The sequence below is a fragment of the Crocodylus siamensis genome, chromosome 12 (assembly GCF_052110815.1).
Source record: "Crocodylus siamensis isolate JL-2025a chromosome 12, ASM5211081v1, whole genome shotgun sequence".
In the NCBI taxonomy this organism is placed as follows: Eukaryota; Metazoa; Chordata; order Crocodylia; family Crocodylidae; genus Crocodylus; species Crocodylus siamensis.
This window is the reverse complement of record NC_143406.1, coordinates 4,914,842-4,942,385: the sequence shown is the minus strand read 5'-3', so window position 1 is coordinate 4,942,385 and position 27,544 is coordinate 4,914,842. Positions and strand designations below refer to the sequence as shown.

The following is a 27,544-nucleotide window of genomic DNA, read 5'->3' as shown; positions in this document are numbered from 1 at the left end:
GCGGTTGATGCTGAAGAGAAGCAGATGCTGTGGGTTTGTGGGCAGTTGTCGGGATCATCCCTCAGTCCTCTCCGCTCTTGCTTGTAAATGCTCCGTAGCCCGATGGTTTAAAGCCCAACTGTGCTGCCTGGCAAGATGTTTGTGTGTTCGTGCTAAACTGCACGGGTCAGCACAGGAAAGTCATCTCAGCGTCCCCGCTCACACATCTCTTGAGCAGCAGTGTACACACGGTACTTACACGTGAGTCAAGGGCTCTCCATGCTGTTTGCAGTATACTTACAGCTGCTGCTAGTGGAACTGTGTCAGGCCACGGGGCATGCAAGCTGCAGCAATTTGCATTTCCGAGGACAAAGCAGAAGCACGCTGCTGCCACAGGTCTGCGCTGCCGACGGTGTTTTCTCGCTGCTTTTGACAGTAGCGGCGCGCACCTGTCATCCCACAGGGACCCGCTGCCCCCACAGTTCCTCGCTGGGCGCTGGGTGGAGTATTGGCTTGGGGGACGCGCAGCTCCTCAGGAACAAAGAGAAGCTTTGCTCGACGGTGAGGGCACGCCTCCCAGCGGGGACGGGCTGCGGAGACCTCCTCCTGGCTTCAGGAGCTCGTTCCAGACTTCCTCTGTGGATATGCGAGTATTGCCGGTGCAGCTCGCCTCCCAGCACCATCGAGGGTCCATCCACTTTGCATGCATCCAGCTGAGAGTTACTAGAAGTCATTATTTGCTGCTGTGTTGGGAGTTTGGTGCCTCATCCCCTTCCCCAGTAGATGGGTGTGCAGGCAGTCACCCCCCACACACTGGCTAACCAGTTCCTTTTATAGCCATCTCAGCAGGAAGGGCATGGACTAAAGCTGCAAAGACTGAGCCATCTCGCTCCAAAAGGCAGTTGGTCCGAGTCCATTCATGGGGCGAGAGAGGGGACAGCAACACCACCACCACCATGCCAGCTGCGGCAGTTCTGTACATCCGTAAAGGTTATGGAAAATCTTCCTTTTCTCCTTTCCTTACCCATCATTTTTCTCCTTCCTTCCTCTCCTGACAGGAGATTCCACAGCTGGCTGGGATGCGACAGTAGAAATAGAAAGCGTTTGTGTCCAAGGGCGTTTTGTTGGCTTTTTTTTTTTTTTTTTAATCAACAGCCTCCAGCAATTTTGCTAGAACAATAACCTTGATATTAACTTTGAAAACATCACAGCAAAAAGGCTATTTCATGTCTGAAAGTACAACGAAATTAAAACTTGCGCCACAGCCTGTTGGTGGGGGGGGACAGATGTGAGCAAAAAAAACAGCAGATGCCATATGCCCTCAGGATACGATGAGAAGAGAGAGAATTTGATCGACGCTGCGGCGCCGTAGGGTGCGAACATGGCCTGTAATCTGTAGGATTTCTGCAGTCTGGGTGAACTGGGCCTTTCGGCCTGCGTGTCACGCACAAAGGGAGTATGGAGACTTTGGTGAAACAAAGCTGCTTCTTGAAAGAGCCTTTCACCTAAGGCTTTGTTTTATAAAGGCATCCGACCTGTTTGCATTGCCACTGAACGGCAGCCACCTCTGGGCTAAAAACTCAGGATCTGGTTAGCTGCTCCAAAGAAAGCTGTGCAGTGACTCTTGGCTTTCGGTTGTCTTTCGGTCCAGACATAGGTTTGCCTCCACCTCGCACAGATAAAATGTCTCACTTTTTTTTGTTACCCTAACACATCTGGAGAAGAACATCTGGCCAAAGCTCCCCCAAACTGGGTTGGGAACAAAGTGAATCACCGCTCAGTCTGGACTGGTGCAGTGCTGGCCTTTCTTTAATAAGAAATGCAGAGCCAGGAAGCAAAGGTTACAGAAGGTGTTAATTGGGCTAAGGAAATTAATTTCCTTTCAAGCTTGCCGTAATAATGATTTTCTTGTATCCCTCATTCCAGGTCTTTGTCCCATGTGTGTCTTGTCAGGATGAGTTACAGGCACATTATTGTGCAGTTTAAGCCACAAAATTAAGCGACTAATCACCGGGGAGGCCAGGGACTGTTACAAAACCTAATGTGAAAAGAAAATACTTTTGTGGACACGGGGGTGGGGGATATGTGTGCATGTCTAAAAACCTGTTTTTTGTGATGGACTCCCAAATACAAGGGTATTATCCTGGCAAGTGCTGATTCCAAAGCACCACTTGCTGGGAGCAGAAAGTAAAATTACCAGCCTGGTTCCCCTCTTTCATCTAAATGAATTGTCAAAAATAAAACCTATATAAACAGAGGGAAGCATTTAGCTATAAGTCTAGCAGCTTATAGGAGTAGAAAGCAACACTGATCAGGAATGGCTTTGAATCCCTGCTTTTTATCTCAGTAGTGATCCTCATAGTTGGTGCCATAATAACAATCCTATGTTGAGGCTTTACAGCAGTGGTTTTCAACCTGGGGTTCACAGACGATGTCTAAGGGGTTCATGAAAGACGACTACAATCAATCAAAAGTATGCGAATACCCACATTTACAATTCAGAGGGGTCTGCGCCTCCATTTGAAATTTCCAGAGGGGTCTGTACCTCCATTCAAAAATTTTGAAGGGTCCACAAATAAAAAAAAGGTTTAAAACCACTACTGCCCCATAACTTGGGGTGAACAGAGGCTCTGACCCAGTAAGCCATTCATCTCAGAGGTGCCAGGAACTTGACCTTCCTGGGAGCTCCTGTACAATTCCCAGTCCTTGGTACCACTGAAAGTGCTGCACAGCGTTGAAGTACCCAGTATCAAAGTTTTGGGCAAAATCTCTAGAAGTGTTTGGTGCCAGCAGCCTCTGCTGGGAGATTTCCGGCTTAGATGCCAGCACCCAAAGTCTGGGCTCTGAAAATCTGGCCACGTATTTTGATAGCTCAACTCAACATCCAGCCCTGATCGACCTGTCCTGAGCCAAGTGGCAAGTCTGCAGCACAGCCATGAGCATATCCAGGTTGTCCAGTTGCTACCTCAACCCGCTACCTTCTCCTGGTGATGCACAGTAGGAAAGAGAAGCTCCTCTCACGTGTCTCTGCTGATCAGCCCTGGCTTACTGCAGGGCTTGTGCAAAGCCGTGCCGTGCCCATGGTTCCCATCTCCCATGTCACCTAGTCCGTTCCCTCGGTGCTGGAGATGCCACCGAGGTCAGTTTGAAAGCCCCACGGGGTATGCCTGCCAGATTGTGTTGGCTTAAGAAGTGACAGCAGCTTAGGATCAGTTAGTCATCTTGTGAAGGTGATAAATGCTGTAAAACTCAAGGCAATCTGAATCAGCCAGAAAGAAATTATTCCCTGGATCCCTGCCAGTAAATGAGATGTACGGGGGGCAGGCACCCTGCCCTCTGTGCACTTCACCTGACACTTTCCCTAGGGAAAATTGCACCTAGCAAGAGACGCGTCATTTTATTCCTCTCATAGCAGGGAAACTACCGCTGTGTTTGCATTTATTCTGGTATCAGATGTGTGCCCATCCTATAACAAAAGGGAAGGGGAGAGGAAACGATTGCAGCTTCCATGAGTCAGTGCAGCTAGCAGGACTCGGATCCTGACTGTGCTTTCATGTCGGTATTAAATAAGATGAGGTTACAAACTGAGCCCTGGCCTTGCAGCTGAATCCACTGGGGTTGGGTTGTGCCCATCAATGCGTCTCCACAAGCACAAACTTACCTATAGGATAAGGGTCCAAGCAGGAGGCTTGGATGAGTTGTCCATGCTTGAATTTGGTGAGATTGTGCAGTGAGATCTCTTGAGACGCAAGCACCTGTCCTTTGGAGCCAGTCACCCAAACCCGCGGCCTCCTGTTTGGGGCTCCTGGTCCAAAGGACAGGAATGGAGCTGAACTGCCCTCTGCTCCCAAGGGCTCCCACAGCAAGCAGGGAAGAGGTGGTAGCAAGGAGGCCAGATTCTGCTGCTGCTGCCGAACCTCTGGCTCTGAACAGGTTTCTGCCATCTCCAGGGTCATCAGTCTCTCCCCCTTTGCCCTCGCTCCACTTTCTTCACATCCTCTCAAAACAGTTTCAGAAGAATTAAAAGCGAGTGCCGAGGAGTCATTTCTAGAACGCTTGAAACCTCACGGCTCCAGTTTAATGTATTAATCACGGTCTCCCAATTTTTTGTCACATATAAAATATAAAGAGCTTGTGATTTAGTAGGGTTCTGAAGATCTATGCATACATTAAAAAAAAAAACCTGTTTGAAATATGTAGCTAATTGCAAGATGTACAGGCGCTACTGTGTGTTTCTGCTCTTTCTGGTGGCCGCTAGACAAAGGACTGTGAGCGAAGGATTGGTGAATGGATTTTTACTGGTTGAACTGGACAGACTAGTTCTGCAACAGCTAACATAAATTCTTCTGAAAAGTCCCTTGGCTTTGAGATTATAACAGGGCCGTGCAGGTGTGGCAAGCCCCGTCCTTGTCAGCATTTGTTGGGCTGCTGCCTGAGTGGGTCTGAACACAGTTCATAACATTGGAGGCCTTCCGTATATTTATATATGTCAGACTTACTCCTCCAAATCAGTGACGGAAGCAAGGCTAGGGCAGTGATAGGAATTGGACCAAAGCTGGGCTCTGCAGCAGAATCTGGCTCAAGTCCCCGAATCTTTGTCCCATCCATAAAAAGAGGGTGCTGCTACTTCTTCTGACCTCTTGCCTATTCCGAGTATAAGCTCTTCAGGCACAGGGACCGTGTCCTGTTACAAATAGAGGTAGTCACTCGCCTGAGTCTGGAGTCAGGCCGACGGCAGGGTAGGTTTGTATCTTGTAGACTAACTAAATCTGGATGCATACACTTTTGTAAGTAGCAGCTTGCTTCATCAGATAGCATGTAGTCAGCCAGGCCAGATGCTGCATCAGGTAGCATCCGATGAAGCAAGCTGCTGCTTATGAAAGCTTATGCATCTCTGATTTTGTTAGCATACAAGGTGGAAGTTTACCTTGCCTTTGCCTGTTACAAATAAGACTCCCACAAAAGATTCCTGGTCTGGTCAGGGCCTGTATGTGTTAGAATAAAATAATTAATAATATAGATCTCATTTTGGACATCCCTGTTTTTCCTCTCCAAATGCTTTTGAGGTTTCGAAACCAGGCACTTTGTTTCAGCAGGATGTGTTTGAAAAGTCAGCGCTGGGGGAGAGGGAGAGGCACTGTGTGTGTGTGTTTGTGGGTGGGTGCGAGAGAGGTAAGGCATGCTTACAGCACTGCAAGGGACCAGGTGGCAGACTGCAGTCAGGCAGCTCGGTGTGGTTCTGCACACACTCTGCTTCTTCCACAGCGACGGCACGCACGGTATCGAGCTAGTCCAGGTGTCTCTTGCACAGCCCCATATGGTCAATGGGATTCATGTTTCTGAATCTGAAATGAACACCTGCCTTACATAAATATATGTTATATCAGGCAGGTATTCCGAGTTGTAAACAAATATATGTTTTCCTAGGTTGCTTTCTGTAGCATAGAGAGGCTGTCTTTCCAAAGTGGCCAACAGTCCAGGATTGAACCAGACATAAAGCATACTTTAATAAAAAAAAAAAAAAAAAAAAACACCACCATCTGGTTTCTTCCCATCACCCCACCCCAAAATTTCTGCTCTGTTCCTAGTGGCAGCAGCCTGTTAATATGCACCCAGCCAAACTCATGCACCGGGTCAACCCGTGCATTTCAATCGAGGGTTCACCTGGTATCCGGGAAGCCATGGCTGGACGCCGAGTCAACTCCCATGCATTCCTGCGGTGTCCAGCAGAAACGTGTCTGAATCCCACCTGTGCAGCAGGTCAACCCATGCATTTCTATGGCAGATTGACCTCGTGTTTGCAGAACCACGGACAGGCACCAGATCCATCCCCATTCATTCATGTGGCAAGTTGACCTGGTATCCAGCCAAAAAAATTTTGAAGTCCCACACAGGCACCAGAGCCAAATGGTTAACAGGAATAATTAAACAGGATTCTTTTTTGAAAGTATCTTACCAAAAGAAACCACTAGAGCTGATCAAGATTTCTCACCCACAAATATGGTAAAAAAATGGCTTCTTTAATTATAAAAAAACAAAAAAGCAGTAACTTTTTGCAGAAGCTCGTCACTGCTGATGTTTTATGGTTTTTTCCACAGTATTTTAACCAGTTTTTTGGCACTGTTTTCATTGATCAGACTGCAATTTTCTTGCTGTACTCTGGGTTTTGGGGGAACAAACTCTTTTAGAAACTCTTGTTTTCAGTGATTCTGTTTAAAAATAGTATTGAAAGAGTGGTGGGAAATGGGGCAAATTCTGAACCCTGCGAAGTGCAAACAAATTTCCTGTGAAATCTGTTCTTCCAGCCTGCTCTGCTAGCAAGCCCCTTCCCCTTCTCTCTGTCCCACTGAAATACTTTCCCCTGATCCCACTCTTGTTCTCAGATATAGGTTGCATGTACCCAACTTCTGTACTATCACCTAGCAGTGGTTGCACCAGCAAGGCTATACCTGTTTACTGATGGCCACTTGGTTTCATATGCAACATAAGCATCTCCTTGCTTTGTATTCCTTCTGCTTGAGTTTGTCTACTGTGACTTGGTGGGCAAACAAGGGATTGGAATTAATTAGGTGACTTTAAGAGGAAGGGAGCTGTTGGGGACATTCAGCGGTTGAAATGTCCTTTCCCATTCCCAAGGACAGAACAGGAGAGCATCTTGAAGGGTCAAGCAAGCGTGCGGGCATATCAAGCTGCCTTCTTATATGTGGCCTACCATCCTCAAGAGCTTCTCTTGCAAATGCTTTTGTCGGTCACCCAGATGGTACCTGGCTTTCTTTAGTGCCGCGGTCATCAGGTATGAATTCACTGATGCTTGAATTCAGGTGGCACGTATTTAATAGTGCAGTTACCTAGGTCCTCTCTCTCATTGCATTAGTATGTCGACACCATTGTCTTACTACAGGGAAGGAGGAGTGTAGGGGCTTTGAGCACAGGTTGTATAACATGCCAGGGCTGTTTCTGAAGTCCCGCTGATCCCCGCATGCTCTCTCTTGCAAGTCTTTAATGTAGAAGCAATGCTCTGTGTCTTTGATTCTGCCAGTGTTAAAACACACCCTGTGACCACCCATCCGTTGAACCATGGTGCCACAAACATTGTGACCTTCCAGTCCCTTCATTTTTCCCAGGAGCAGCTGCTTCGCACCATAAACACTCGCTCTGAAGAATAAAGTGCTGTAAAAATGCACAGACCCCCGGGCGCGTTGTAGCTGTGAGCGTTAGAGGAGGCTTAACTAAAAGATAAAAAATAAACAGCAAAACAACATGCGTGCAGATAGCAGCATGGTATCACACCACTGCTCCATATCAAGGACTACTCCCTTGTCTGGCTAGGTAGTTTTAAGTCCCCTGCAGCTGTGATGCCTTTTGATGCATTGCTTGTTAATATTCAGCTGATACAAATCCTTTTCATGGCTGGGCATTTATGGTAAAAACCTTCAGAAATGCTTCTTGTTTTAAGGAGTAATGTGACTTTTTTGTCTTTGCAGACAACTCTTAGAGTCTCTGCCACATCAGTAGGAACCTGTGGCTTTTCGCTGTTCAGAGCTGTCTCGGGGAGAGAGGCTTTTACAAGAGCAGTGAATGACACCAAACACGGCAACTGCATAAAGTACTCTGCATAAGTGTTGTTCGCATAGGGCTGGTGATGGAAATTTTTTCCAGTGCATCTACCTTCACATGGGTCATGCGAGCACATCATTTCCTTTGGAGGGTATTTTGGTTGCTTGTATCTGCCCAGTATCGTGCATGCCGAGCTCTCTGCTAGTAGGTAAATGTGAAAGACCGAGACGAAGGCAAGACAGAGAGAACTTGGGCAACCAGTGATCTAAGTGGTGTTACTATGGTGGGCACAATGTCTGTCTACAAGCAAATGAGTAAACTGAGTCCAAGGACATGGTTCCCTATTTAAGTATTTACTATAAACTAATGACAGAGCTACCACAATGGAAGCATCTTTAATTGGAAAGTAAGTCTATGTTTCGGAGAGCGCTCCATGCGAAAGCAGTTTGCAAGTAGTTAAAGACCTATGGGTTGTTTCCCTCAAGACGCTTGTCCTGCTGTAACTCAACCCCACTGCCTCTGAGACCTTCCTCTTTGATTTTAAGCAGTTTCCTAATGGAGGGTCTGCAGCGTTTCTTCAGCATCATCCCCCAAATCCTTACTGACTTAGCCAAAGGCTAAATGAGCCGTGAGCACTGAGCTGCCCTCATCCTCTACGGCTGCCCGACCCATGTCCTGAGCAAAGTCAGAGAAAGAAAAATGTCTTGGATTGTCCCCAAGCCGAGCGAGGAGTCGTCTTTCCTGTGCATCTCTGCGCTTCGTCTTCGCTCGCTAGCCCTGGGCACGTGGGGGGAAGTTGGCACTCGTGTCCCACCTGTTGCCGAATCCACGGAGGACACCACTCTCTCTACCCGTCAGCCCAGCACCTGAACGCACTCCGATTAAATACATTTCTTTTAAAGGGAGCCCTCTGGCATCGCTATTTGCGGATTGTATTCTCAGCAGAACTGCTGCCCCCTTATTTTGTGACGTCTCTCTCCGTGTCACTTTGCTTCCCGGCGAGCCGGAGATGAAATGGAACCGATTTGTTGTATGTGTGGATTCTGTAGCAATAGTTTCCATAGCGACAGTATCCAGGAGAACCGTGCTCCCTTTCCCAGGGGAGGTTCTGGTACTTCAGATAGCTCAGGTACTTTAAACAAAATTAAAAACCGAGGCTTTCGTACACTGAAAGTATTCAAGTGGGTAGGAGAGCAAGCGGCACCTATAAATCAGCACTGGCTCCCAAGCGACTGTCGAGACCAAAATGATTTCCGGTTCGCTGCCAGTCTCTGCGCTTCCCGGGTTTGTTTTCCCCCCGTGCTACAAACTTTTCCCATTGGGGTGGTTGTCAAGAAGGACAGTGCAGCCTTAATAGCATCCCTAGTTAATTGTTATCTGCAGCATCTTCTCACGAAAGAAGCTGGGATGGCTTCTGCCACAGGATGTCTAATTTAGCATAGCATAAGATGCTGCTTGGGAGAGTTTGGAGCTGAATTTGACAGGCCTACAGGGCAAGGAAGCTGTAATAGCCCCAAGGAAGGACCCGGACTGGGAAAGCACTCGGGAGCTCAGAAACCCTACTAGAAAATGAAGTATTCGGCCCCTGTGCGGGCACTGGCATTAGAGACTTTTCTTCCTTGCTGTAACTTCCCCCTGGACAGTGTCCCAGGGTTAAGTATCGCTGTCTATATGACAATCAAGACTCATAGTAGAGATGATATCTTTTATTAGATATCATCTAATAATGGTCTAATAAAAGATATCATTTCTACTATGAATCCTGATGGCCTTTTCCTCTAGACTAATACAGCTGCAACCTGGATACCCAACTGTCTTATTGGAGAGATGAGTTAGGACTTAGCAGTCCATTTAATCCTTCACCTTTCTGCTGGATCCCGTTAGAGCTGGGGTTTACTCCTACTCAAAAGGAGGAAAGCCCGCACAAAACCAAAGAGCATCAGCATAGTGTTCCCTCTTGCCTCTTCCCATCCTTGGCTCATTCATTATTCACCCTTGATATTTTGGGCTAGTTGCAAGGCTCGGTACCAGGAAGGTTTCATAACTTTTCTGACTCCTTTTCCCAGGTGTGTGTGATCAGAGAAAACAGTCCAGGACACTCAGAGCAGCAGTCAGTAATCTGCCAAAGCCAGCTGAAGTCTGCCACTGTATTTCGGGAGACTTTGTTCGCTGTTTAAAAGCTGCGCGGTGTCCTGATCAATGTTCACTTTGCGCCCATTTTTCAGTGCATGTATGGTACATGAGAGGCCAGGGACAGACAGCATCGTCTTGTGAGTTAGTTCCCCTGGCCGTTAGGGGCAGCGTCAACCAGAAGCCTAAGAAAACCCAGGACCCTCCCCGGGTTACAGGCCGTATGGTAGTCTGTCTGCTGGGGTCAGAAGGACATTGCCCTGCTGGACAGCTGTCTCCCGTTTGCGGGGGGATTTCGTGTAAGCCGCTGATAAAGGCCATTTTTGGAGATGAGATGCTGAGCTAAATTCAGTGCTGTTCCAGTCTAGTTTGTTCTGTATTTTCCCCATCTTTCTCAGCAGTTCACCCCCCGCAGCACCTTCTGCTTGCTCTCAGCGCTGGGGTCACGCCATCAGCCTGCTACACTGTCCTGCATTAGCAAACTGGCAGAGCCTGCCCTTGTTAAGTATTGGCATAAGCAGCATCGTAAGCAAAATAGCTATGGGATGAGCTAATTAGTATCTCCAGTGACATCTCCCATCGAGAAAGCAACTCCTTTAACCTCTGTGTCCTGGAGTCTGTGGGCTCCGCTTTTATTGCCAACGTGAAATGAATTCCTCCTGGTGCTGCCTCCTTCAAGGCAGGCTGCAGTTCGGGGCTCGGGAGTTGCAGCCCAAGTCCATTTTCCATTTATTTTTGTCTTGCTTGAGGTTTCAGCTTTATGCAAGCTGACGGGGGACCTAATTAAACTACGGCAAGCAGGGAGGGAGAGTACTGCCATGCAGTAAGGGCAAGCACGGCTGGCCCGAGGAGTTAACTAGGCAGCCTCTGAGTGCTGAAAATGCCCAGCATAGAGATCTGTGCTTCTAAACTTGAGTAATATATTTAAAATAATAATAATAAAGGGAAAAATAAGGATTGATCATGTCCAGAGAAGTTATGAACTAGGCTTCACGTTGCCATGGATGTTTTGCTCTGCTTGCCGTCCTACTCTCTACTCACAGGCTCTTCACTGCCCTTTTATGAGTACCGAGGGGCTGGGTGTAATCTCCGTACCCGGAGTGCGGCAGAATGGCGTCCCCCGATGGCTTTGTCTGGAGGGCTGTATCCAGACCCCACCTGTTCCTCCCACAGATGCCTGCTCAGCATCAAACCTATTGACTGTTATTGGTCCTCCCTCTTTTCGAGTGGAAGTGGAGTGCCTAATTCTCTCCGGACTTCGGCACAGTCCTTCATTAAAGCCCCACCTAGTCAAGGCATTTTCTCGACCACAGGTTCCTAGCAGCTGCAACCGTGTCCATCAGATCATTCAGTACATGGGGATGTGTGTAATCATCTCTGCTTTCTACCCTCCCCGCCATCCATTGTGTCCAGCCTACAGCAACCTCCAACAGCCTACGAACTAAAAAAAATCACGGTGCAAAAAAGTAATCGCGTAGTTGTCAATTTTTAATCACTTGGAGGCCTGGGTTTTTAAGCTGCATTGGAATTTGCCACTGCCTTACAGCTCATAAATAATATAACATCAGCTTTCTGTGCTAGCTCCTACCGTAACCCTTGGTATGAATTTAAAGTGACTGCAAGTTTTATGATCGGCTGGGAGCACTTGCCAGTAATCACTATGCACAGAGAAGGAGACTTTGCTTAAGTCAAATTTTGTTTCTCTTGGGTGTGAACTGCATGCTGATGGGACACCTGGCATTAGAGGAATGTGTTATAGCACTGGGATTCTTTTCCGAACGGAGAGATGCTCCATCCTTGATGTAGGCAGAGCCGTGGGTTTAGCAAAAGGATGAAACAGAGGGCCCCCTGCCGGCTATCGCAATGAGGACGCCCTCCGGGAGCATCACCCCTGCCTTTCCAGACTCCTTTTATTGTAGGATGAGTTTGAAACTGTGGGCAGTATTACATGTTTATTGAGGGCCCTCCCACACTGTGGGCTTCTTAATGGAGGCTAGCATGTTATGGGACACTGGATTTTATTAGCGCTGGCTGCTTGCTGGATTTTGCTGCCCTGAAACTGCCTCCAAAGGCATGCTGGGGACATAGCCATTCTTAATTTGCAAAGCAACACCGTGCTTGTCTTCCTAGCAGGGGGAAACTGCTGGGGTAGGCGGTGTTTTTAAAAAAAAAAACAAAAAAAAACTGCTGCTGCAATGTTCTGCTAAAATCCTAGGGACCTTGGGAGGTCACCGGGCCAAACCCCTTGCTCCTGACAGGTTCATCCCTAACAAAACCATTCCAAAGAAATGTTTGTCCATCCTGAGCTTCGAAGCCTGCAGCGGTGGAAGCAACGTGTTCCCAAACATCCCCCCCGCCCTTAAATCTCACGTGTTGAAATTCAAGCCCGTTCCTCCTTGTCTCGCCCTCTTTGGACATGAGGAAAAATTGATCACCATTTTCTTAATTTATAATGCCCCCCCACCCCATTTGTGGTTGAAGCCTGTTATCAAATCCTGCCTCCGTCTTCCCTTCTCTACACTACATCCTTCCAATTCTTCCAGCCTTTCCTCTCATCACTTGGTGCTGCTGTCCTCGGCACTCTTTTTTTTTTCTCCCCTCCGATTGATCAATGCCTTTTTTGAAGGGCAGCATCTCAAGCTGGATGCAGTACTCCAGGTGCAGCCTCATCAGCACTGAACAGAACAGAAGACTCACTTTTCATTGACTTGCGCTGGACACCGCTATTGATACATCCCAGTATGCTGTTTAGCTCCTTTTGCTACAGCATTTACCTGGTTGACTTATTCTGCTTTTGATCTGCAGTAACCTCCAGGTCCTTCTTGGCGGCACTGCAGCCCAGCCATTCATTTCCCACGTTGTTTGCTTGCATTTAATTGTTCCTGCCCGAGTGCAGCACTTTGCACTTGCCTTTAGTGAGTTCCCTCCAATTTATCTCAGACCGTCTTTCTGATGTATCCAGATCCTTTTGAATCCTAAGGCCTGTTAAAGCGCCTACAAACCAGTGGACCTGCTGTCGTCCACAATGGTAACAAGCATGCACACAGTCTCATCCTCCAGGTCCACAGATGGAGATCGCTTTACTTTTGAGGGCTGTTCAGCTGGGAATTTGTTGGTCCCTGCTCTTCTGACCGGCCAGTTCGGACGCCTCCCAAGCGCTGGGGCAGACTCTGGCACTCTGCGCTCCTCTCCCTGTTGCTCATCAGACTCATACATCGGCCCTCTCCTGTTCTTTTGCTTGTGAAGCAACTCCGTGGGCGTAAAGCATCCATCCCCTCCTCTGCATCTCAAAAAGGATTTTTTTTTACCACCAGGCTTGACACAGTATCCCTTTAACCAAATCACGCTGGCCCTCCATATGGCAAAATGCCCTCCTGGCTCTTTTTTGTCCCAGTTAGATACAGCATTGGATGTCTTTCATACCAAGTATTTGCCCATGGTGTTTTACAGCAGTTGACGTTTTGGTGAGATGTCTCTGCTAGAAGCATGATTTTTCTGGATCGGGAGTACCCACAGGTCTTTGTGACCTTAAACGTAGCTTTTGCAGCAGTAGGTAATTACAACAAATGTCATATTTTCCCTGATATTCCTGCCCTCTCTTGCTGCCTTGTCAGGTTGTTGATCCGTTTCAACAAATTTTGTAATTAAAGCTGTTTCTAATCTGCCATGTGCGCGAACCGGAATAATGCGCCGCGAAAATCTTATCAAAGACAGGAGACGCCGCACATCAGAGCGGCTGCTGGCTTGTTTATTGGCTCGGACGTGTTCTGAGACGTTTTCGCAGATTAATACGTGACCAAGCAAGAAAGCTGAAAATGTTTGCGACTAACCTCAGTAGAGCCAGAACAGGCAGAGGCCTACGGGAGGTTTGAATCCAGTTCTACCAGATACTTCCTCTGGGCAGCTCATGTAATCCCACTGTGCTCTTTGCCCATCTGTCAGGCTGAAATGATGCTGACCCTTTTTCATGCAGTTGCTCTGAAGTTTGGCTGGCTGCATTTTTGTGTTGTGTGCGTGCGTGTGCATGTGTTTACAACCTTAGGGCTTCGATATAGGGGTGGAACAGGGTTCAAACAACTTGATTTGAATTTATATACGCACCCTCAAATGATCTATAGAAATTTTCAGTCTTAAACCCAATTCTGTGTGTGTGTGTGTGTGTGTGTGTGTGTGTGTGTGAGAGAGAGAGAGAGAGAGAGAGGGAGTGCAAGTATGTATACGTAAAAATTAAAAGTAGGCCCTTTGAACCCTACTTTTTATGTTTATAGCCAAGAACTCAAGCTGATCCCATTCCCACCAGAGCCCTGGGGAGACTCCCATTTGACTTCCATGCCGAGCCTAATCTTGATCTCACGTTGGCATTTACCCACTGTTACTTTACTGAACAACTTAAACTAGATCCAGAGCCAGCTCACTGATTGCTCTGCGAGTTCTTTATAAAAATGTCCCAAAAGATCCAGCTGCAAACATTACGGCATGCCTGCACACACGCGTTTAATTGCAAATCATCTTTCTGGTGAGCAGCTCAATATCTATTCCATGCTACGGTCAGATAAGGATTGAGTCTTAATGAAGAGGCATACTGCTATATCCATCAATCAAGGAGAGCACATTTCTGCATACTTGCAATACTACACGTAGCTTTCATTTAAGGGACACACATGCATCAGATGCACGTTTTCACCCTAGACGCGACGATATTCCAGTAGAATTTGACTCTTTACTGTAGTATAGCACGTTGGACCATAGTTTTATCAACTGGTGTGCATTTCACAGCCAGTTTTCTGTTCCCCACTGGCACCTTTAGGCAACCTATGAAGGGTTAAGCTCTTCCAGTGAAAAAGGCAGCAACACAGCAAGTAAAATGAAGCTATCCCTGTCTGGGTCACCCATGCATGGCAAAGCTGTCTGCTTTCCCATTACGCGCTGTGGCCAGCTTGAGTGTAACATCCTTGGGAACCTTGTCCATCGATCCGTTTGTTTACTCCGGCACGGCTCTGCATTGTGCTGCTGCAACATCGAGAGAAAAGACCCTACAGTTGATGCAGGCCATACGAGAGAGAGCGGCTGTTCTACCTGATGCTAGTCCTTAATCCCTGTGGGCTCAGCAACGCCTGGCAGGCTTTGCAATCTCTAGCACACCAAGCTGTAAAATTGGAATCGTCCTCTTGGCAGGAAAATGAGCTTTCCTAGTCTAAGTGCATGTGTGTATATGTGTGTGTGTATGTGCGCGCGCGCCTGCACGCTTACTGGGGCTGGCAGTGCTGCTTGTTATGAAGGTTGTCTGATGCTTGCTGCCAGCAAATTTAACTCTGGCATTTCGTGGCTTTTGAGTGCTTGACTTTGCAACCTTAATAATGCGGTTTTAACATAGTCTTTTACTTGCAAGAAACATATAATAGTTGTGGGATGCTCCATCCATGTTTCAGCATCACAGCAGGTTTTTGTCCTTTAACTGGGGTTCTGGATGTTGTTTTAAGGAGGTTGCCGTTCTCATTTCAGACTTACGTGGATAGAGAGAAAGTTCTGTTCGTTTGCCCAAGTGATAGCAGATTTGGGCAGAGGGGTGTGGAGAGTAGCTGAGTGCTCGCTGTTGGAACACGATCCATTTATGCATAGGTCTCCATACTTTCACTCATAGAGAGACCCATCCAACAATGCCTCCTTCTCCAAACTTCAGACACGTGTTGTTTTTAGCACCTTCCTGGGATACAATCACCTCTTTGTAGAACCAAAATCCTAGAATGATTGATGGGGGCGCAGATAATGACCTTACTTAAGTCATCAACTTATTTACCCTGCACTGTGGCAGGTGGACTTGGGTACTCTTGACTCATCCAGGGTGGTGTCAAGTCTCATCTTTGATGGCAGAACACATCACTGTTAGCTCATTTATCTGCTGAAACCAATACCATTATCCACATTTTTTCCTAATATTTAACGTGATTTTCCAGTTTGCACTTCTTTCCCATTATTTGAGGGCTTTGGGAGGGGGCCATCATTTTATTCTGTGCTCCAGCAGCACCTGCCAGGATTCAAACCTGACTTTCCACTTGGACTCCTGGCATCTATTGCAATACAAGTAAGAATTACTGTGTGTTGCAGCTACGGTAGTTTATTAGAATAATCCATCCCTGGCCTTTCTGTAACCTATAAATGGAGACTCTGCTTCTATGAAAGTAGGGCTTTGGAAAGCAGGACGTGGCAGGGAGACCTCTCTCTTTGTGGCTTCCACCATTTCATACTTTTGGAACTTGTGTTTCTTGTCATTCTCCCTTCCTACCACAGAAAATGAATGGAAGTGGCTAAGATCTAGCTCCTCCATGCTTAGCATGATTTGCAGGTCAAGCCAAGCAAACAAAAATGAAAAATTTCCAAACGAAGTGCTCCCAAACATAGCCAGATTCAAAGCCCGGTTCCAAACGTTGCAGTTCTTGCAGGTCCCAAGCATTCAACAGAGCCATTTTGCGTTATGGAAGATTGCCAAGGCATTAAAGTGTTGGAAGGATAAGAGCATGAAAACAGACTCCCGTCTGCAGGCATCAACACCAGGCTGTGTAGCCAGGAAGAGAAGTGCATGCAGAAAAGGGGTGGTGGGAAACTGCAAGAACTTTTGTTGATGAACTGCTGTGCCATTACCGTTTATGCCAGGCTTTTGCTGTTCTACTTTCTGCAGTATTCATGAGAAAAAAAAACAACCTACTTCAACTTTGAAGAACGTCTAGGAGCAAATGGGAGGAGAATGGGGAAATAAATGGATTTTAACGTCGTCTAAAATTCCTGCTGGTTTTAAGCCACCATGACTTCAGATGTCTTTGAAACTTGGCAGTATAAATTCATATAGTTTTAAGGACCAAAGATACCCCTGGCATGCCTACCTGTTGGCGTATGCAGCAAACGTATAGAGGGATGGAAAAGTAGAAATACAAGTGAAGGGAAAGAGAAAATGAAGAACAACGCTACAATTTCTCTTAGGTGGTCACACTGGTTTCAGCGTGGTAGTGACAAAGTTATTTTTATCATTCATAAGGTGGATTTGTAGAGGTACACAGCAGTACAGCCAACTTAGAAGGCAGAAAGAGGCTTTCAGTTGACACCAGTGGATTTTGGATTAGGCCTTGAAAGCTCGGTGTTAGCCTGTCTCCATCCCCTTTGCCTCCATTGAACATTAAAAAAAAGAAAATACCAGCAGTGATGCATGCACCATCACCATTCACCGCTTCCCTTGGTCTCCTGTGCCAGACGTTAGTCCCCCCCTCGCTGTCGGCAATCTGTGCTTTCTTTCTAACACAAACTGATCTGGCGTCAGTGTCCTCCAGTTAGGTCTTCTGGAGCTTTTCTCTGCTGGATTAAAGAGCCCTTTAATGCTGGTATTTCCTCTCCAGCCAAGCATGGGATTTGCACGGGGCTTTCTGGAGTCAGTCAGGAGAATTGCAAGTAGCAATGCCTGAAAGTTCAAACAGTTTGGACCAGTTTCTGGGGTCCTTTCCCGGCGGAGCAGGACCTGGCTCAGCACATCGCCCTGCTGAAAGCTGTGGCGTAAAATGACTGGTCACAAATGCAGGTGACAGAATCTGATCTGGATCTCATAAAATACAGGACATATTGACAGGTGCTGGGCAGGCCGCAAAGAGGTTCAGGGTCCAGTTGGCCTGTAAGAGGCTGGAAACGAAGGTAACGTCACACCGCTGAGTCTGTTGCAGTAAGGCGTAGAAACGTGCATTTCTTAGATCCAGGGAGCCCATGTTTGATCCCCAGAGAGGAGCTGGTCAGAAGTATCACTGTGCTAACGTGCTCGTGTGTGCTGTCAAAAACCTCTTGGCTGAGTGATTATTGAGCTAGAAGTCTCATGGGGGCAAGTTTTCATATGAGATTCCTGCCATTTCCCACATCTGGTTGAACTGAAAGCACCACGAGAAATTGCCTTTCATAAGGCACGTCTCTTTCTGTTTGCTCTCTGGTCCCAGCCCCTATTCCCAAGGAGAATATAGGCTGTATTACACCCTCTAATGTTTGGAACAAGCTATGAACTTACATTTTCTCTGTGCTCGAGTCCAGTCTACACATTTGCAGTGCTGGAGTAGTGCCAATTCCCTGAGCTGGTGCTGGAAGGCTTGGGGAACTTGTAAGAAATAGCTACTCACGTCCCATCAGCTTACTGTATTGTAACACGAGAGGCAGGGAGCAAAACGGCTGCTGTAACTTATACTGCAATGTGCATGTGTTGTCCTGGGATTCTAGTTTTTGTAATGCATGTATTGGTTTGTGAACAGGGTGGAGGGGTGGTATTTGGTTTGGCTCTGGCACGGCCAGGTAACACCATGATTCAAAAATAGCGTGGGCAACTCTTCTTTAAATGAAATACAGGCCCGAGTCCAGATACTTAAGCATATCCTTAGCCTAAGCATATGAATGGGCCCTTTAAGGTAAATGGGGTTTGCACCCTGCTGGATCAGAGCTTTCATCTCCGACGGCTGAAAGAGGTGCCTGTGATAAATGGATGCGAACTGGGTGAATTAACTGCTGTCTTTAGCTTAGAGCAGGTTTTATAGTTCCCTTTGCATCATCCCAGTAGTGCCAGCGGAGCATCCCGGCCCTGCCTTCATTCACATGCTGTATTATGAAAAGGTCAGGAGTTCAGAGTCATTCCTAGAATTGTAATTTTGCAAAGTGTTTTGGAGAGCTTGACAGGCAGGTTTCCTAATGCAAAAAACCTGGTGTGCTGCCGGCTCAGGCTCTCGCTGAACCTGTGTTCTTTCACACAGCCATGAAGGCGGATCGAAAACGCTTAAAGGCAGAGAAAACAGACCTGGTAAGCCAAATGCAGCAGCTCTACGCCACGCTGGAGAGCCGGGAGGAACAGCTAAGGGACTTCATCAGGAACTACGAGCAGCACAGAAAAGTAAGCCTAGCATGATTTCCTGCATAGCCAGCATGCCCTCCCTCAAGTAAGGCTGGCACCTCACACCCCCAAACGATGTTACATATGTTCTTTATGAGCTAACAGGGAGAGTAAAGCGAAGCCCGTGACTCCAGGTGTGTGCACAGACCATCCAAACCTCGAGCTTTTCTGTGTCTTGAACCCGGTGCACTCCTTTCTAGCTAAGAATCATCTCTCCTGCCCAAAGCAGCATCGCTAGGCAGCAGGGGGCCGAGGGGGTTAGTGTTTGCAAGGAGCTCTTACCACCGGCCAGCTGAACCTTGTGGCCAGTGCCAGGGAGTCTCTTTGCTACCGCTTTAGTTGTGCTCTAAATTAAGAATGGGATAAATATTCAGAGAGAGCAAGAAATGGGGAACATATTTCATAATGCAAACAAAGGCCCAAGTCTGTATGTGTTAGGAGCCACGGAGAAGCCTAATGACTCCAGTGGGTTTACGTCAGCCTAGCCAAGCTCTGATTTGACCCATAAGGTCATGTAAACAATCCTGTTTTAATTGCTGTACTCTGGCTTTGTATTGGCTCAGAGCTTGATGTTTTAAAGACGGCATCAGCAGTGAATTGCAGCCAGATGCTGTCAAAACACTGCACGTTCCTGGGGCCCGAACAGAGCTGCCAGGTCAAGGTGCCTGCTAGAAAAGCCCTCAGGTAGAGGTGGAAAAATGCCTGCTATGACCCGGCTTCCACCCTCCCGAGACCACCAAGCGGCCACAGTGCTGCAGTCCTTCCTGGATGCAGGCGTGAGCAGATGTGTGGGCTTGACCCAGCACCGGCTATACGCGCCCACCCTGGCCTAGCTGAGCTCAGGGAAGCTGGGAGCTCCATAGCTCCTGCACCTGGTCTGTGTGAAGGCCCAGTCCAAAGTCCCCAAGAGCCCATGGGAACCTTTCAGGTGGCACCAGTGTCCTTTGGATTAGGCCTTGAAAGCTCGGTGTTAGCCTCTCTCTCCATCCCCTTTGCCTCCGTTGCATATTAAAGAAAAGGAAAATATCAGCAGTGATGCATGCACCATCATGATGACCACTCATTCAACAGTCCAGTCTCTGCACCACAGTCCGTTACTGTTGAATGCTGCCTGCAAATGTTAGCCTTGCAAATTGTCTTGAAAAGGACCAAGGGTTTGATTCCACCCCCCACCCATTGCAGTCAATGGCAAAAATGTGTGTGGTGCAGAGTCTAGTCCAAAATCTATTCACAGCCACATTACCATGATGAACGATAGCGGTGAAGAGATCTGGAGAGATTTGACTCGCTCGTTTAAAAAAAAAAACCAACCCTGACCTTAGGCAAATAAAATCATGCAAAGCTACCGGTAATATATCTCAAGTCACTGAAGTATGCTGCGAGGTATGAGGTGAAAAATAAAATAGGAAAAAGTCATGCTAGTGATTAAATTAGCAGAGTTTGTTTCATGATCGTTGCTCCATTTCAGTGATGTTATGTCACACTGGAAAAAAATCCATTGCAACAAGATGGTGTCTGCTCTATCCTTCTTTTTATGGGATGAAACTGTAAAGCAGGTTACTTTCAAGGACAGGTTTTATAGTTTCCCTTAAAGTTAAGAGCTTGTTAAAAGAACATATAAACTGCGGTGACTAGTTTAAGTTGCCTAATAATAAATAGCATTTCTCTGAGCATGTTCAACCTCTCTGCACTTTTTGTGAGAGGATATTTTTTTAGACACCGTTTCCTGTTTTGCTTTTGATTACGCTGCATAAAGCCATCCACTCAAATGAGCAGCCGTGGGAATCCAGCTTCTGTAATTATTCTGGGCTTTTTTCCATGCCAGGAGAGAAACTTGCTATTTTTAAAGCATTGCTACAAACAAAGACCCCTTGAATCTGGTGGTGGACTTTTTGGGGAAATTATATTTTTCTGCCTCCCCAGCCTGAGAAAATCAATGCTATTAGCAAGCAGCAAACAAACACACAGGATGAACCCAGGGAGGAATATATGCTGCTAGGGAAGGGGCCCCAAGCGCTCTTTCAGCATGGGACTATGGAAAGTCTCACTGTCTCCAGCTTCTCCACGTGCTTCCTACAGGCTCACGCGGTGCAGCCTCCGTGGGAGCCTCGGTAGCTGTTCGTCTCGGGGAGGGGGGTGGGATTTGCGGGGAGGATGCATCCCCACTTGTGTTCCATGGCAGGCAGCCTGCATATTTTAATGACTGATTTCCAGGAGCAGTGCGGCGTATGAAATGATCCATGCTCTGGGATACGGGTGACTCTGAGGTTATCTTCTGCATCTATGGAGAAGGATAGAAGACAAATCATTCCTTTAAGCCTCACGAATAGTTTGCATTGACCCCCCCGGTCACTGGATTAGAACCGCACTAATATTGTATAACAGTGACACAGGCACCATTGGCCGTGTCTACTTTGTGGCTGGAAATTAAGCAAAAACAGACTTGCTTTTTCTTGAAATGCTGGGCAGCCCCAGCTCTGGTCAATGGGAGCTGCAGCTTCTCAGTGCGTCTGGGAAAAGAAGGTTGTCTAATGTTGTCATGTGTTTGTGGCTACTTAGGGTCGTATTGTACTTCCCTAATGAGCAGGGGGAGGGTCTGCTCGTTCTGAGTTGTTCCAGCCATACCCTAGGCTCAGCTTTAGCAGCAGTGCCAGTCCAACACAGAGTCCAGGGAAAAGTCTCTGTGTCCACCAGCCAGGGAGGCCACAATATTCACAGTAACAATATTGAAAGGCTCTTCTTCATAACAAGCTTCCTCCACAGTGGAGGGAACTATGTATAGCTTTCCCTGATTCAACTAATAGCAGCTTGGAGATTATTTATTGAATTAGGGGGTGCATCTAGAACAGTGGTTCTCAACCTTTCTAGTCTCAAGACAACCCTTGGAAGATGCCCTTGGCTTTCCTTCATTTTTTAACTATGGAAAAATAATAGAGGAATTCTTCTGTTGCCAAGAGCTCGGGAAGACCACTACAGGCTAGACTGTTTTTGACGCTATGGATTCCTGCTTCAAACCTTTTGAGTTTGCCTTATGAATCATGTGCAAGGGTCTGCACATCTCAGAGTGCAGATATTTCTTGGTACCCATAAAAGGGTCTCATGGCATCCTTGGATGTTACAGGGCCCTGGTTAAGAGAGTCAGTGACCTAGAGGATCCAAGTAAGAGCAGAGCTTGGTTGTGCTAGGTGCTGTCACACACAGCTGTCTCAAAAAGCTCATAGCCAGCAAGGGAGGGAAAACAGATGCACAGTGGGGAGTGACTTGTCCAGGACAACAGAACAGCTTCAGTGCAGAGCTGGATGCAGATTGGCCACTGGTTGCTCTGGATAGGTTTGCAGGGCTTGGACCCCATTCTGACAATGCCCCCAAACAGCTGAGAGCTTGGGTTGGGGGCTCAGTGAGCAGAGGAAGAGGAAGAGGTGCTAGGACTGATGATTTAAGCCAGTGGTGTTCAACCTCCAACCCGCAGGCCTGTAGCCCATGGGGCAATGTTGTCTGGCTCGTGAGAATCCCCATGGGTGCAAAAATTTGGCACTGGGGGAACAGGATTAAATTGCCAAGGCTTCCAGAGCCTTGGTTAACACTTCCACTTCTCTCCCAACTGCCAAATTTTGGGACCCATGGGGAACCCTGTGGGCTGAATGACGCAGCCCCACGTGTCACATCATGCCAGCTTGCAAAGTCAGGCCACAGGCCAGCCCCACGCACCATCCCCACTCTAGATCCAGTCCATGAACTGACCTCGCCCATAGGCTCTGGCCCGTAGACTGGCCCTGTGCCATTCGTCTGGTCTGCAGGGCTTGGAGGTTGAATGCCAGTGATTTAAACGGATGCACCTTCCTTTCGTCCCTTTTCCCTGTTAACTAAACCCTTTTTTTTGGTCTAGTGCTGGTTTGCTGATGTCATATGCAGAGCTGCTCCGGGAGTCGAAAGATCGCTGCTCCCTGCATCGCCTGCAGGGTTTCTGCTTTTGTTGTAGGTTTTTTTTTCCTGATGGGATCTTGCAGAAACTCATACAGTCACATCCAGCCACGACACCCAAAACCACTCTCAGAATGTCCCTTAAGCAGTCCTGCAAAGGGAGTAAGTTGCTGATGTTTTCCAGTTGGGCTAGACATAAAATACCCAAGTATCTGCAAAGCATGTGAGCTTGGTCTTATTTAACATAAGCCACCACTCCTGTGTCCCGATGCTTCAAGCGCCAGTCTCTAGGCTGTCTAGAACTTGGATGTCCACTTTGCAGAGGCAGCTTGGAAAATCTCAGCCTGAGGCTTCATCATGTGCAGGGGGGGAGAACCGTCTATACGGACTATGTTTTCCCTGGATCTTTTCTGCCGGTAGCCTTGAATGGGTTCTGTCCGAGCATTTCCTCTCAGGCGGCTCCTTTGTCAACTGACTGGCAGAGTAAACCGAAGAGGATGAGGTCCACTGGATAGAGGACCAGAGAGGGGAGTCAGCCAACCCAGGTTCAGTTCTTGTCTCTCCTTCTGTCTGCCTCTCTCTACCTCTGCGGGCTTCATTTTCCCCTTCTGTATGAAGGGATGATTGTGCTTTAGCTGCCTGTTGGCATGGTTTTAGACCTATGGATGTGAAAGGCCAGATGAGCTCTAAGTATTCTTGACTCCAGAAGGTCTACAAAGCCCTCTGCAACCCGGACCTAGAGAACAGACAAGGAGGATGCTCAGATACCTTGGATGGACAGCAGTGCAGAACTATATTTAAATATATACATCAGGAGCTCACTAAACTGTATTTGTATTGCTTTGTAGTAGAAAGACAGTATATTAGGCGGTGCTGGTAGCTGGGGAGTGTTTCCATGTGATATCAATTATCCTATCGCTATCTTTGGAAGACCAAACGCATCAGCAGTTCAGGAGAGGCCAGGGGCCTGTGACAACAGAAACATGGCTCATGTTTAAAGCAGTGGGCTTGCAGTCTGTCCTGCCTGGGCTTTAGATTTCATGGCACTAGGGGTTGGGATCCCGATGCTATCGCAAACCCCTGACTACACATTTCAGTCCAGCGTTCACCTCGGCACCCGTGTTGTGGTGAAATGCTGTCGCTTCACTAAGGATTCCCGAGAGAGATGGGGCTCCAGTGGGGATTTTTGCTCCACGGGCAGGGTAGGTGTCACTGAAGTGGTTGGGTGGTCTCCTGGAGGGGTCTAGTCCACAATATGGTCAAGGCACAAAGATGGTAAAGACAGTTTCTTTCTTACCTTTGGTTTGTTGGCAATTTAGTTGTGCTTATATCCTCACTTATAACCCCAGGGGCCAGCCTTGCATCCTAGCCTGTACGTCACTGCTATGGTAGGAGAAGGTAAGGAGGAGGATGAAGAGGAACGGTGAAGAGAGCTTGCTAATGGAGACACTGGTTAATGAAATCCTGGCCTCAATTCAAGTCAATGGGAGTTTGTGCCATATATTTCATTTGAAGGGTTCAGGTTTTAGCTGCTGTATTTTGAGGCATAAAACACTGTCATGCTTTGTATGGTATGGACTTCTTGGGAATGAGAGTTTCATCCCTTCCTCACGTTGCCCTGGTGTCTTTGCAGGAGAGTGAGGACGCGGTGAAAGCACTCGCGAAAGAAAAAGATCTCCTGGAGCGGGAGAAGTGGGAGCTACGTCGGCAAGCCAAAGAGGCAACGGACCATGCCAGTGCGCTCCGCTCCCAGCTGGACCTGAAAGACAACCGAATGAAGGAACTGGAAGCTGAGTTAGCCATGGTGAGAGCCCCCTGTCTTTAACTGAAGCTTTTTGGCTAGATAGCAGTCGAAAACCTCAGCTAGTCCAGAGGGAGCTTGCATGGTCGCACCTGGGATCTCTATCACCCCAGGTGATGTTTGGCATCACCACCCCCAATCCAGCCAAGTACGCCCAGAGCTCAGGTGTGCTGGAGGTCTGAATCCAGATCTGGATTGTGTGGCTGCTGTGCACTTGAAAGTGGGGCAGGAGTGTGTTTGAAATCCATTTCCAAACCCGGAGACTTAGGCCTGGTTGTAGTTTGAAATGCTGCGCTCGCCCTGAATGGAAGGCCTTAAACCTCATGATCCGGTGAAATGCAGGTGGTTCAAAGGTCTGGCCCACAGTCTGAACAGGGAGAGGGGCTGTCCCCACAGAAGCATGCTTGAGCTCAGTCTGAGAGTCCCCGCAGACATGCCAGGGCCCACTGTGAAGTCGTGCCAAGTGTGAAAGCAGAGGAGAGGACGTCCCTGGAAAGCTGTCGTGCCTAGCAGAGAGGTTCAGCTGAGTGAGACAGATGCATCCATGTTGGCCCCACCAGTCACTGGAGCCATCCCAGGGATGAATCTAGCCTCTGGTGTTTCAGCTCAAAATGTTTGCTGTCTTTATATCATGCCAGCTTGCAATATGAACTCAGGGTTTCCCAGGAGCTGCACTTACCTGACACATGGTACATGACTAGATTATGGAATCGCGGTTGCTGTCTTCATGGTAGCGTAGCTGCAGGGATGAGAAATGCCCTCCGTTTCAGGGGATCGAGGTTGCAACCAAAGATAGGATTCCCATAAATAGAGCCCCCCTTTGCCATCAAATGTCTGTCTTTTAAAAAGCAAAACCAAAGAATTCGTCTGAGTCCTTTTGCTTTTCTGACTGTGCCAACCAGTGTGGTGCTGAAGGCACAAGCGATGATGGGACTGAAGGCAGAAGGCAAGCATCATTTAACTTAGGGATGCTGCTTAGTTGTGAGGCTGTGGACGCTCACCTGTACGCTTCCTCGAGTGCTGTCTACCCAGTGAACTATGTGGACGAGGCGGAGCGCTGAGTGCACCTCCGCAGAAACGTGACATAGGGTTTCCTTTCACGAAATAACGGCATTGCAATGCAACGACGTCGATGCCGCCCGTATCTCCAAGCGCACGTGCCTGCACGTCCCCTTCCATAACGCTGCTCAGGTACACCTGAGTATTCTTCAGCATAAGCAGCCTGTCAGCAGCCTCCTGTGTTTTCATTGTTCAAAGCAAAATTCCTGCCATAAAACAAAAATGACAGCTGGACTGAAGTCATTTTTCCCCCCTCAGCTTAGAAACATTTGCTGTTATTAAATAGATCTATCACAATCTGTTGTGCGTGGATTCACCTTGGGCCCTGCGATTTCAGTATACGCAATCCCTGTTTGACTGCGACACCTAGTGTCCAAAGTCTGGGTCCGCTTCAGGGGTCTCCGCAGCCTCAGCCCTCAGTTGTTCAGCTAGAAGGAATGTGCTTTTTATCCCCCGGCTAAGGAGAATGGGCTTCAAGAATGACACAAACTCTCCGGAAATGCATTTTAACCATTTATATGTCTTTCATTGGTCTGACTGTAGAGTGAGTAGTACCTTTCTTTACTCAGCTGAAAGCAAGGGGAGTATTTGAAGCAAAAGGTGCTTCGCTGGAGGAATAAAGGAGGCCCAAGTCATTTCCATTTAGGTAATAAGGGTAGAGATTTTGTAGCCTAGTTGCATGGCGGTCTGCAGCAGAGGAGGACTGGACTCTGTGACTTGAGTGCCCCTTTCTAGCCATGTGGTCTACGTTTCCTTCACACATTCTTCAAGACTAACCTACAGCACAGTGGTCTTAACCGGTGAGTTCACAGCAACCGGCATCTATTGCAAGTATTTTTGTAAAGAACTTTCCAACCTTTGTAGCACGGTCAGCCAAGGATCCCCCTCAAATAACTAACTTCATTTTATAGGCACGGTGGGGTTTTTTCCAACTATTTCCCAGGGATGAGAATCTGATGCACATGTTTGAAAGAGCCTCTGCTTTTAAGCTTCTTTTCTTTTCAGTTAATCATTAAAATCACTATGGGTTCAGATCTTTGGCTGGTATAAATACCCCAACCTCTGTGTATTTAGTGGAGCCAACCTGACTAGCACCAGTGCAGAACCTAGCCTGCAATGCCACAACCTGGCTTCTGCATTAGTTGCAGCGCATCCACAGTTTGCCTATCTGACTGCAAGCCGTCAGCCTTCAGTTTGACCCAAGGATGGAACTGCTAAAGGCTTACTTTCTGCTCTTTGCCTCTGGCATCTCTAGGGGACTCATTTAAACAGTTAAAGTTTGCAAGGCACCCCTCAGAAAATGCCACCTCTTGGTTTTCACTCATTTTTTGACCGCAGAAAAGTAGCAAGAGGTGTGGGTTTATCTTGTGAATCGTGTTTTCACACCTAACCCTGCTAACATAGTGTGGCACCCTTGAAAGGACCTCAGGGCACCCCAGGGTGCTGTGAGGATCAGTGATGTGAACTGTCATTGCAGTGAACTATTCACTGTTCAGATATTTAACCTGTGTCACAGGTTCCAATATTTAACCTGTGATATTTAACCCTTAAAAATGACCTGGTGTGACGCAGTGAGGTGGGAGGGGGACAGAATCAGGGCACAGGTTAGGCAAGGGCAGTCCTGCCAGGCAATCTGCCAGCAGGAGAGAAGAGAAAAGGTCCACTGGGCTTTTAGAGCCCCAGGTGAGCTTGCAGGGCTGCAAGTCCAAGAAAACTAACTGGTAAATGGAGCCCGCTTGAGGCAGAAATGACTTGGACACAATTAACTGGCAGCTTCATAGTAATGTTTATTTTAGGCAGAAGAAAAGTGCCTGGAAATGCTTGAAAGGGCTATTTATTGACCCTTTGCTTATAGAAAGAATAATTTTAAAAAAGCTTAGGGGTTGAGATCTCATCTATGTGGCCAAGCTACAGTCTGGAGGGACTTTTTATAAGTAACTCGTAAAGTCTTGAAAATCAGGATGCTTAATGGCAATGCTGACCAACTCGTAACTCTGGAGTTGCACGGCTGTATCACCGCGGAAGCCTTGTGCACGTTTTCTGAGGCTGTGGACAGATATAACTTTGCTTTAAATGGGGAGTGGCATTTACCACTGGAGGGAGCACGCATGCACTGCTGTGATTGAGTTGAATGCGCGTGAGCGAAATCGCTGTAATGAAACAGTGAATGAAGCAGCATTACTTGAAAGACTTTT

General features: G+C 47.6%; 1 protein-coding gene across 4 annotated transcripts in view; it reads left to right on the top strand.

The window, feature by feature from the left end:
• KAZN (kazrin, periplakin interacting protein) overlaps positions 1-27,544 on the top strand; it is a 644,812-nt gene that overhangs the window by 574,452 nt on the left and 42,816 nt on the right. For all 4 annotated transcript variants that reach the window (XM_090024112.1, XM_090024113.1, XM_090024116.1 and 1 more), the window contains 2 exons: positions 18,432-18,568; positions 24,123-24,293. In XM_090024112.1, the coding sequence (XP_089880238.1) occupies positions 18,432-18,568; positions 24,123-24,293 (308 nt within the window). The remainder of the gene's footprint in view (positions 1-18,431; positions 18,569-24,122; positions 24,294-27,544) is intronic.